At 36.5% G+C, this 11,626-nt stretch overlaps 2 protein-coding genes across 2 annotated transcripts; both read left to right on the top strand.

The window, feature by feature from the left end:
• Positions 1 to 403: 403 nt before the first annotated feature.
• On the top strand, positions 404 to 4,139 carry LOC145587384 (protein JASON-like). Its single transcript, XM_081644118.1, has 6 exons — positions 404 to 890; positions 990 to 1,050; positions 1,153 to 1,244; positions 2,431 to 3,246; positions 3,328 to 3,410; positions 3,896 to 4,139. The coding sequence occupies exons 1-6, from the start codon at positions 702 to 704 to the stop codon at positions 4,002 to 4,004; spliced, it is 1,350 nt and encodes a 449-aa protein (XP_081500244.1). The 5' UTR covers positions 404 to 701; the 3' UTR covers positions 4,005 to 4,139.
• A 4,518-nt stretch (positions 4,140 to 8,657) lies between these two features.
• On the top strand, positions 8,658 to 11,197 carry LOC145587383 (aspartic proteinase nepenthesin-2-like). Its single transcript, XM_081644117.1, has 2 exons — positions 8,658 to 8,918; positions 9,101 to 11,197. The coding sequence occupies exon 2, from the start codon at positions 9,141 to 9,143 to the stop codon at positions 10,815 to 10,817; it is 1,677 nt and encodes a 558-aa protein (XP_081500243.1). The 5' UTR covers positions 8,658 to 8,918; positions 9,101 to 9,140; the 3' UTR covers positions 10,818 to 11,197.
• Positions 11,198 to 11,626: the final 429 nt, after the last annotated feature.

The raw sequence follows: 11,626 nt of genomic DNA, 5'->3' as shown, positions 1-11,626 counted from the left end.
CACACACACACACAAAAAAAAAAAAAAAAAAAAAAGAAACTAGTTAATTAAGTTATTTTAGTTGAGCTCATATACTTCCTATATGATTAAAGTTTTAAGGATTATATAGGAAATAGAGAGAATAGTGGAGTTAAGCATGAGTCAGGTTCTCTCAAGGCCAATCAAGCACAACACAAAAATGGCTTGACTTGCCACGAACTCGACACTGTACGAGAGACACGTCAGTGGGCCATGAGTTGTGTACAAACATCATTTTCAAAACTTAACGTAAACACAATATGTTAGAGTCCCAAACCATTTTCTTAGCCACTTGACTAATCATAATCCCTTCATTATAAACATGATCCAGCACACACTAACACAACACATGGATCCACGCAACCCGACACATGCCCATCTCTAGAGAATGAAGAAGGGAGAGGAAGAGTTTCCCTCCTAAATAGTTTAAATTTCAAAATCAGTGAGCAGAAACGTCTCACTCTCTGTCGCAACGCAAAATTAGCAATTTCGGATTTCAAGTGTAATTGCACAAAATCGCAGATTCTCAGACACACTTTCTTCACTTTCTCTCTCCTCACCTCACAGTCACACTCGATTATCAGCTTAACCTAACCTAATCAATCATCATCATCTTCTTCATCATTACATTTCCCCCAAATTAATCTTCTATAAGAAACCCTAATTTCCCATCATCTTATGACATGCCAGTGACTTACTGCGACGTTTTCGGATTTCTTTGGCGATCTGTTCAAGCAATGGCTTGCTTCTTCGATTGCTTTGGAGTTCGAAACAACAATCATCATCATCATCGTCGTCATCAACATCATCACATTCATAAGAATCCTCGCCCTCAACTTGTTCCTCATGATTCTCCAACTTCTAATGCAAGAGTAAGTTTCTTGATTCTTGAATTTGTTCATTTTTAAATTTAATTTGTTTTTAGGGTTTAGTAATTTGATTATGGTTTGATTGATTATGTTCTTGATTAGGTTGGTGATCAAGAAGAGGTGCGACAAAAGATTCGTCTATCGAGTCTTTTTACAGCTGAAGGTGAATTGATTTTGATTTTCGGCTTCATTTGATGTGTTATATGTTTGAATTTTTGTAAAGAATTAGCTCATTCTAAACTGGCATTATCTGAAATTGGTGCAGAAAATGAAGAAACTGCGGTGAAAGCGCCGGAGAATGAAGTGCTCGTGCGTCGGGCGGGGCGATCCGATGTCCATGAAGAACTCGTGGAAGAAGTAAGTTTTCGTCGCTTTTACTAAATGAGTGTAACTGGTGAGATATGTGTATGGTAGAATGTTTAATTGGATTATGAAATTATTATTAATCAGCTGAAAGGAAGCTTTTGAATTTATGAAAAAAAAGGGGAGCTTTAATTATGGGGTGATTGTGAAATTACAAGTATAGGAATCACTATTGTAATGGTCTTTTCATTGAATTTAGGATGAGCTTACTGTAGTGATGATAGATGATTGGAATAACTCTGATTCTAGATTGTTTCATGGCATTATCATTAGTCATTTCAATAATCTGTCTTTGTCTGATCATAAAATGCTTCTGTTTTTTTTTTTTTTTTTTTTTTTTTTTTTGATATCTGGATTTAAATTTTAGAGCTAAACAAGTAGAACAACTCTGTGGAGAACATTGATGCTTATCATGATTCGTCATTGTGCATGGGCTTAAATTGTTCGTGATATGCATCTATGTGCTGACATGTTGCCCAGATCTATGAGCAATAATTAGCTTTACTATGTTGGACACTTGCATTCAATCGCTGCGCCAATCTAATTTCTGTAATAAGGTAGTAGCCATTCAATATGGGTAGATGAATCAACCAACTATCAGAAGCCAGACAGTATAACAATTCTGGTATTATCAGTACGTATAATGAACTAGGTTAGCTTGAGAAATTTGCATCTTTTCTCGCATTCTATTGGTTAAGGTAAATGGGGTCAATGTTGAAACTTGAAAGTGTTCTAGCATTTATATCAACAGCTTTATCCCTTACTCTTTAGTGGAATCATACCTTTTGTCCAATTAAATGTGCTTTAATTTCTCATGGAGATGTTTGTTGTCTAGTCTAATATTAGCTGGTTTGAGGAGCCTTTGTCCACTAGTATTCCCTGCACTGGAAAATGTTGGTGGTCTAACAGTCAACTGATATGCAATCCTTATGTTTATAATGTGCTTGACAGAAGAAATATTTTCTTGTAGGATTGACAGTACGGCAATCTAGAAATTCTTGACAACTATGACTTATCCATGATTTTATGTTTAAGGGGTGATAATTTAGGCCAAGGAGTTGCTCATTCAATTATGCTCTTTTGTGTTCAATGTGTCAAGTCAGATCTTTCATATGGGAGGGTGGGTGTACAGATGTCTGTTCCCTAAAGATGTTTATTGTTATCTATGTGTTGATACCAGGCCAAGTTCCTTAAAGCATGTGGTACACTGCCAGAGACACCGGCTGAAATCCGGAAAAGAGTTACTATTGTGGAGAACTTTGACAATCCGGACATACAAAGACCACGCAGTATGCAAGAATTTTCACCAGACACTCCAGTTGAAATCCAAAAAGCAGAAACTTTGGAGAGATCTGACTTGCAAAATTCTCCTAATGTTCTGGAGTCTTCACCAGAGACACCTGATGAGGTCCAAAGAGTGGGAACATTTGCTGAAAATTCAGTGAAATTAGATGCTCTAAGACCTCAGAGTGTGCTAAAATCTTCACCTTATCCAACTCCCGTAAAAATAAGTGATGACATGCAAACACCAGGAACTGTGTTTGCGACAAATATGAAAAGTCTAACAAAAGGGAACGGTCGAATACGGTCCCAGTACGTCTATACAGTCTTAAATCCGATTGAGAATCTTTGTCAGTTGGATGAGTTGAAGGAAGAGGATACTACCCTAAATGCATCAGATCATGAAGGAGGATCAAAGGAAGGAAATGCTACTCCTTCTGCAGTGGGTTCAAGTAAATGTTCAGTCAATGAAGAGAAACTTGGAGATGTCAGTTTATCTGCATGGTTGAAGCCCCCAGCATCTAAGTATGATGATGATCACCATAACCTTGGAGCTGCCAGCTATAGAAAGCCTAAAATTGGAAGAACTCCTGGAGATAGGCCTATTATTGGGCTGGTTGCTACTCACTGGAATGATCAAGAGGAAGCTTCTCATATTTCACCAAAGGGATGGGATGGTAATGGCATTCCAAATTCAACAACTAAATATAAAGAGGTTTTTGTCTTCACTCTCAAGCTAGCTTGTATGCTTTAGTCTGCTTATGGAACTTTGCTAATTCATTGGCATCTTTTTCAGGATCAGAAGGTTTGTTGGCATGCTACTCCGTTTGAGGAAAGGCTGGAAAAGGCGCTGTCTGAAGAGACTGTTGCTCCCCAAAGGTAAGCTTTGTGTCTTCTTTCTTTAACTTGAGTTTTTGAGTTCGGTGCACTGTATGAAACTCATTGGGGCCTGGAATATGTTGAAGACTTGAAGCTAGCTTTGAATGGCTAGGACACCTTGTTATAGGACTATCCATTGCAGGGTATGGGACTTGAGTCCCACATCGGTCATATGGGGGGTTGATGTGGGATTTATATAAGACAATGGGCTCTCCTCCCCTTCAGCTAGCTTTTGGGGTGGCTCTCCTATTGTCCGATATCACACCTACAAGTCTGCAACAGTATTTTTGCTAAGCCCCTTTGCATAGCTTATTCAAGTGTGAAGCTTGAGGAGTGCTGCAATTGCGAATAAGCAATGATTTCATATTATGATTGTGATTTTATATTATGATTTTTTTATAATCATTTATACAGGTCAAATTCTATGTTAGTCCTCGTGGGCCTTTGTTTCATTATCTCTTACATGCTTCATTTTCAATTTGTAGGAAGCCCATTACAGGGGCGCCAATATCCTTTGAAGACATTGAAGGCCAGGATACTGCTACATCACAACTCCAGTCAATAAGCTGTCCAAAATCTGTGGTTTCTTTTTGAACTCCTACCATCAGGACTTTTATAAAAGTATGAAAACGATTGTTTTCATTGACAACAATTTGACATTAGTTGTCCTTTCAGTGAATACAAAGATTCCCCTGCGAGTGAATATCACTACAAATATGCTCGATTTGAGTAGCCACATGTTTTGGGAAGGGGTGGGGGGGGGGGGGGGTGGAGGGGTCAGAGAAGGTATATGATTGGATCAATTCATGAATTCAAATGATATATGCAACTTTTCAGCAGAATGAAATTTTAGTGTATATATAGAGCGAAGAAAGTAATATGGAGTATTTGCTGTATTTCGACGTTCATTATCTGATGAATTGGTGAAGATCCTCTCGTAATATCATTGATTATGGAGTGCATGTGATAATGTTAATGTTGCCATGACAGGCAAGATATTGCAACCTTACTTTTTTTCTCACCTGTAATGATATTTACTGTATTTCGAAGTTCATTATCTGATGAACCAGTGATGATCCTCTCTTATTATCTATAAAAATGGATTGCATGTGCATGTTACTATGCTTGATAATGTTAATGTTGCCAAGACAGGCAAGATTATTGCAACTACTGAGTACTTTAATTCTCACCTGTATTACTCGAATAATATAATTAATATGATTGATGACAGGAAGGTTTCATTTCTGAGTTGAAGAACCTAATGCATAAAAGCAACATTTTATGTTTAAGCTTTGATTCTTAAAGCTCCACCATTTTATATAAGCTCTAGGAAGAAGTCCGGTTTACGGTTATCTTGAGGTTAATTCATTACTTCTACTGTACTGCCATATCTGTAGTCTGAAGATTTACCTGTTGGTTCAGATTCTTGATTTCCTGCTCGTTTCGATACTTGTCCTTTAAAATAGGTAAACATCTTATGTACTCTGTACTCCGTACTTCATCGATTTTACTCCATTTGGAATTAAAAGTCATATTGTCCTTACTTTTGGTAAATGAAATTTTTTCAAAATCAATACAAATCTCTAATTCCCACCTACCAAACATCTAGATAGGAGAAATAAATTGTTCCTCCTAAAATAAAAGGACTAACATTGTAATCAACTCTGACGAATTTGTAAGCTAAAGACAAGCTGTTTTTGACGGTAGTTACCATTATCGTACATGCAATTAAATTAAATTTGTTTTAGGTCACATTTTCCGAGTCGATTGCTTTACTAAACAGCAGACAAGTATTCTACTGACTTTTATTAATGATATACTATCCTAATAGGAATCCATTGTTGTGTACTCGTATTGGAAATGGCATTGGTAATTCACGGTTGAGCATTGGAATGAGCAAGGACAAAACACAAAGGCCATTTTTGCACTTGCTTTTAGATGAACTTCATTTATCCTAATTCCACGCAAGAAGTGTTCCTAACTCCTAATTCATAATACAGTTGTACAGTTCGTGTTACAAATAATATAAAACAGAGGTAGTAAATATAGAATTGTTAAAAACAAACATAATATTGCGGAACATCCAAAAAAGAATGTAGTTATTATATTATGAGACCAAGAGAGTGCTTATTAGAGCCATTCAAATTTCAAGTATAGCTAGACCTCCAATAATGACACATTGTAGTATTTTTAAGAAAACAATTTTGAGCATCAAATGTATGGCTGTTCAGCTCAAAACCCGTTCTAGCTCGATTTAGCTCAAAAGACCACTTCATAGGCTCAATTTTAGTAGGTTTCTGACTCGTTTGTCAATTAAGCTTAAACGACCTTGCTTTTTAGTCAAAGCCTAACTCAATTTTAGAAGGTTTTTGGCTCACGGCCGTGCCTGCTTCCCGACGGGCCGTGCCGTGCTGTGCCAATTTTTGGTACATCCCAGCCCACGGCACGACACGACCCACATGCCTGGCGGGCCGTGCCGTGTCAGGTAGCGGGCCGGCCCGGTATTTTAATTTTTTTTTAATATATATATGTATATATTATTTTTTTTTAACAACTTTAAAATTGAGTTTATATAAATATTTTTATTAATTTATGTTTATGTTTTTGTATTATTATATTACTCCGTATTATTTAGCAAAAAACAACGATGCATATAATTAAAAAAATTTACGAATGCGATAAGCCGATAACACAAAAATTGATGAATAACTTATTTTATTATATGCCGGTACGATAAACCGATAATACAATAATTTGTAATGATAATTAAAAATCGTACAATAATTGGTGAATAACTTCATTTTATTATACGGAATACGGGGTTCGATAATACAAAATTGTAGGTAAAATTGGTACAAACCACCTTTTTTGTCCAACTTTTTTGGAAAAACCACCTTTTATGTTCTTTTTTTTTTTTTTTAACTAAACCACCTTTTAGGTACCTAAGTTTTTGGTTGCACCACCCCTATTTCAAATCTAACGGATTGCATCTCAATTATCCATTTCCAAATCAACAACCACAACAAAACCTTCCCTTCCATCTCAACCATCCACTTCAATTACCTCAGTTTAGGGTTTGAGAATGAACAGAGACTACAATTTAATTTGTGCAGCAAAATTACGTTTGGTTTTTTTAGAGCTTTACTCAATTTAGTCATGCATTTATATAGAGGGAAGGGTCGAATGTTTTTGGAAGGGAAAAAATAAATGATTTAAGGAGGGGAAATCACAAGTTGTGGGCCCCTTTGACATCTCAGTTAAATTTTTCGTCAAAATTTGAAATAGGGGTGGTGCAATAAAAAACTTAGGTACTTAAAAGGTGGTTTAGTAAAAAAAAAAAAACATAAAATGTGGTTTTTTTCAAAAAAGTTGGTCAAAAAAGGTGGTTTATACCAATTTTGCCAAAATTGTACAATAGTATGTAATGTAATTATTATTCTTCGTCTTCGTCTTCGTCTTCTTCTTGTTCAAGTTCATTGGCCATGAATTGATTGAGAACTAGAGAAAACCCGACGTTCCTTCATTGTCGTCGTTTTGTGCATAAGTACGATCTTGGGAACTAGTTTCGGCATCCAACCAATCCTTAAAGCAAACACACATTTCAAGTGTTTCGGGTTTTAGTCTTACTCTTCTATCGTCTAAAACCCTTCCCGACGCACTAAAAACTCTTTCGGAGGCAACGGAGGAGACTTGGATAGCAAAAATATCACGAGCCGCTGGAGAAGTAGCCGATTATAGGGAGTTTTGGGTGGGAAAATGGAGAAGTAGCTGTTTATGGCTATTGGGGAAAACGACTACTTTCTCCTCTCTAACGACTACATTTGCACGGGCCGCCCCACGGGTTGAAGCTGTGCCGGTGCTCGTGCCGTGTCAAATTCGTGCCGGGCCCGTGCCGGCACAGCCCATGCCCACCTTTATTTAGGGGTAGATAGATCTTGGTCATGGCAGGCAAGGGCTAGGCCCCCTAAATTTTCTAAGTTTTTGGTTATTAGTTATAAGAATCATATTATATTTATGTAGAAATGAGTGGCATAATGGTTAAGTATTGGTATTTTTGAATAAAGGTTGGAATATTAAATGTTGAGTCCCAATTTTTAGTCCAAGATCCGCCACCAATCCAGCCCATGTTTATAAATTGGTCTAAAGCATATATACTTATACTTTCCCTTTCCCGAAAGAAAACCTTTTAAAGCAAAAGTATGAAATATAAAAACTTTTGACAACAACTATCATTCTATCAATGTATTATCATCTTTTTTTTTTTGAAGAAAGAAAGAAAGAATGTATTATCATCTTTGATTATACCTAATTAAGAGATTATCTGGGAGTAGATAGCAACATACCAACATTTAAACTCAAGGAGGCCAAAAAAATGAGGGCAAAGTGGGCCCATCTGACGGCTAATTCCTCCCTTGCCACGGTCTTCATACCCTTGCGTGTTTGGCGGGGAAAACTGCGTACTTTGAGCAAATATAATACACTTTTTCTAGTTTTTACAATTAATTTTTGAATTTGAAAGCTACTAGTTTTTACAATTAATTAACTTGTCTTCTACTCTTTTTTTTTTTTTTTTTTTTTTTTTTTTTTTTTTTTTTAATTCCATAAATGCAACTTTTAAGTCAAACATTTTACCATTAAACACTGTAATAACATCATTTCTTCTCACTGAAAAACTTGTAAAAAAAGTTAGATTTTCAACTTTTAAGTCAAATATTTTACCATTAAACACTGTAATATGGTGTGAAAGTGTGAAACCTTATTTCAATCATCAATGGAGGACGAAGAAGATTCACCCAATAAAATTTCCAGATATGAAGAAAATTACACCAGGTAATTTTAAAATTATTAGTGTCATACTTTTAATTTAGCATTGGCATTTGAATAATGAACTAACTCTGATAAGTAAGTCTATGTTAATATTCGAGACTGATTAATACGAGTTTGATATTGATTAATCTCACATACATCAATCGTAACAACACTAGATTAATTAGGGAACATAGTCATTTTTTTTTGAACACAGGGAACATAGTCATTTATATACTACAAGTAGCATTTCTCCAAAACGCGTTTATAAAAATAATAATATTATTATTACTTTTATCTACGTGGTGTTCTTCATTTTGACCAAGAAATTGGAAATTTCAACGGTTTGAATAACCCACCTTATTCTTATTAATTGAATACTGAAATCATATGTTTGGACTAACCCTTTTTCCTTTTCTTACTACTACTTCTTTCTTTCCTATATCTTTCCTACTCATATTTTTAAATTTAAGTTCAATCTTTTTATAGCTTCTTTCTCATTTCCCACTTTTTCTCTTTCCTCAACTTTCAGCTTCAAAGAGCTGAAATCTAAACAATTTTTTGATTTTTTTCATTTTTTGATTGGAATTTTAATTCTTTTGGAGTTGGGTTTTTGTTGATTCTTGTTTCCCACTAAACAAATCAAGGGATTTTAATTTCTGGGATTTTTTTTTGCTCAAAGTTCTGTCCTTTTTTCCCCAGGTTAGTTCAATTTCTGCTAATTTTATGATACTGTGTTACATTTATTTAAATTTGTATGGAAGTTCTAATGCTGTTTTGTTTCTGTTTTTGCTATTTTTATTGATTCCTTATGTTTTTCTGGGTGAAGTTGTGTTTTTATATTGAGAATTGTTTCTAAATCTTGCAGCAATTTGTTGATGCAGGGGGGTTTTCTCTCTTGTCAGAGAAAAAAACATCATCCTTATGGTTTCCAAAGCAATATATACCGCGATTTTAGTACTAATTTCATATTTGATACTAGCATCAAGCTCTAGTATTCATGATCACAACCCTTTTAATTCGAATGGCTCGTTGCTCGAAATGCCTGAACACAACTTCAATACAAATGTCAATGTTAATACTGTAATCTCTTCAGGTTCGGGTTCGGGTTCAGGCTGCAGCAGCAGTCTGTCTGCTTCTCAGAATCACAGCAATGCAGAATCAGAAGAAAGGGTAGTTGTCAGTCATGAGAATGAAGAGGGAAAGCTAGAGAAATTGGAGAAACAACCACATTTAGTGACACTCCCTTTAAGACACAGGACAGTTGGGGAGGAGGGTAGGAAGCAGTCTGTTATTGAGTCTACATTTAGAGACTTGAACAGAATCCAGACTTTTCGACGAAGGATTACTGAGAATAAGAATCAGAAAGCGAATTCGAGGCTTCAGAATCATAGGCAGTTACTTGAAGAACAGCCTGCAAAAGAGCCTGATGTAAGTGTGTTGCAAGGGCATCTTGTGGGTAGTTTGAAATCCGGGGTTAGTCTTGGTTCAGGAGAATACTTTATGGATGTATTTGTAGGTACTCCTCCTAAGCATTTTTCGCTGATTGTTGATACAGGAAGTGATCTCAATTGGATACAATGTGTACCTTGCTATGATTGTTTCGAGCAGAACGGGCCTCATTATGATCCAAAGGATTCGTTGTCGTTTAAGAATATTAGCTGCCAAGACCCTAGGTGTGATTTTGTTAGTGCACCTGATCCTCCAGTGCCTTGTAAGGGTCGAAACCAAAGCTGTCCGTATTTTTATTGGTATGGTGACAGTTCGAACACCACAGGGGATTTTGCCCTTGAGACTTTTACAGTGAACTTGACATATCCAAATGGGGATTCAGAGTTTAAGAAGGTGGATAATGTTATGTTCGGTTGTGGACATTGGAACCGCGGTCTCTTCCATGGAGCTGCAGGGTTGTTAGGACTTGGAAAGGGGCCGCTGTCATTCTCCTCTCAGTTGCAATCAATATATGGACATTCGTTTTCATATTGTTTGGTGGACAGAAATAGTGATCCTAGTGTTAGTAGCAAGCTGATTTTCGGGGAGGATAAGGATCTCTTGAACCACCCGGAATTGAAATTCACTAAGCTAGTAAATGGTAAAGATAATCCAGTTGATACCTTTTACTATGTGGAGATAAAATCGGTCTCAGTTGGAGGTGAAATGTTGAACATACCAAAGGAAATGTGGGATTTCATGGAGGATGGTGGTGGTGGAACTATTGTTGATTCAGGAACCACTCTCAGCTATTTTGTAGAACCGGCTTATGATGTCATTAAATCCGCGTTCATGAAGAAGATCAATAAGTATCCATTGGTTTCAGACTTTCCTATCCTGAGTCCTTGCTATAATGTATCTGGGGTAGAGAATAATGACCTTGAGATGCCTAGTTTCAGAATTCAGTTCAGTGACGGCGCTGAGTGGAACTTTCCTGTTCAGAATTATTTCATAAGGATTGATCAGGAGGTGGTGTGTTTGGCAATGATGGGCACAAAAAGATCAGCCTTTTCCATAATCGGAAACTATCAGCAGCAGAATTTTCACATGTTGTACGACACAAAACGATCCAGGCTAGGATATGCACCTACAAGCTGTGCTGATGTCTGACAGAACATTGCAGAAGAGCATTAAAAATTGGTCAGTTAGAGAAGGAATTTTTTTTCACAGATTTTGGGTTAGAAAGGGGCAGTAACTCTTTATTCCTTTTCTTAGTTTGTTGTATTTTCATCTTCTTTTTGTAGATTTGGGTTGTTTTTCTCTTTTATTCCAGCTTAGATACTTGAAAATAGGTCCCTTGCAAAGTTCAGCTAATTTATATACTGGAGAACAGGGTATATCACCTGTCCCCTGAAATGTACACATCTCTTTATATGTTTTTCGGCAATTCATGTACAGCATCTATCTCCCCCTCCCTGATTTCAGATTAACTACCGAAACAAATCTATATAAGAAGAATTTGTGTTCATGAAATTTGAGTAACCTATTGTACCTTCATGTTCTTATTATCAAATTTGATTACATGTCTTTACATAGATGTAAACCAAATACTTCAGTAAGGGGTTTAGAAAGTTCTTTAAGAGACTCTGAAAGCCAATTTTACTCGTCTTTGTCCCTTTGTACCCATGAAAAATGAAGAGACTCTCGTTAAGTAACATAATGGTTAGATTTGTAGAAATTTTTTGTTACTGTTGCAAAATGTTTGACCAAGTTCCCTTGAAAAACCAGCACATTATCTGCTCTCCACGGGCAAAGTCAGCAACCTGAGGAGCAGCAGTAGCAAAACTAGCAACCACAGCAGCAACATCACCAGCAATGGCCCAGAACTCGAATTGTAACAATCAAGGTTCTGTCCAGGCTGCTGTAACGCAGATTGCTTCAAGTAATGGGGTGACCAGTGTAAATAGGGGGACACTTGA

This window comes from Chenopodium album, chromosome 17, assembly GCF_948465745.1.
Source record: "Chenopodium album chromosome 17, dcCheAlbu1.1, whole genome shotgun sequence".
Classification (NCBI taxonomy): domain Eukaryota; kingdom Viridiplantae; phylum Streptophyta; class Magnoliopsida; order Caryophyllales; family Amaranthaceae; genus Chenopodium; species Chenopodium album.
The sequence above is the reverse complement of the archived record's forward strand: the minus strand, read 5'-3'. Positions and strand labels throughout refer to the sequence as shown.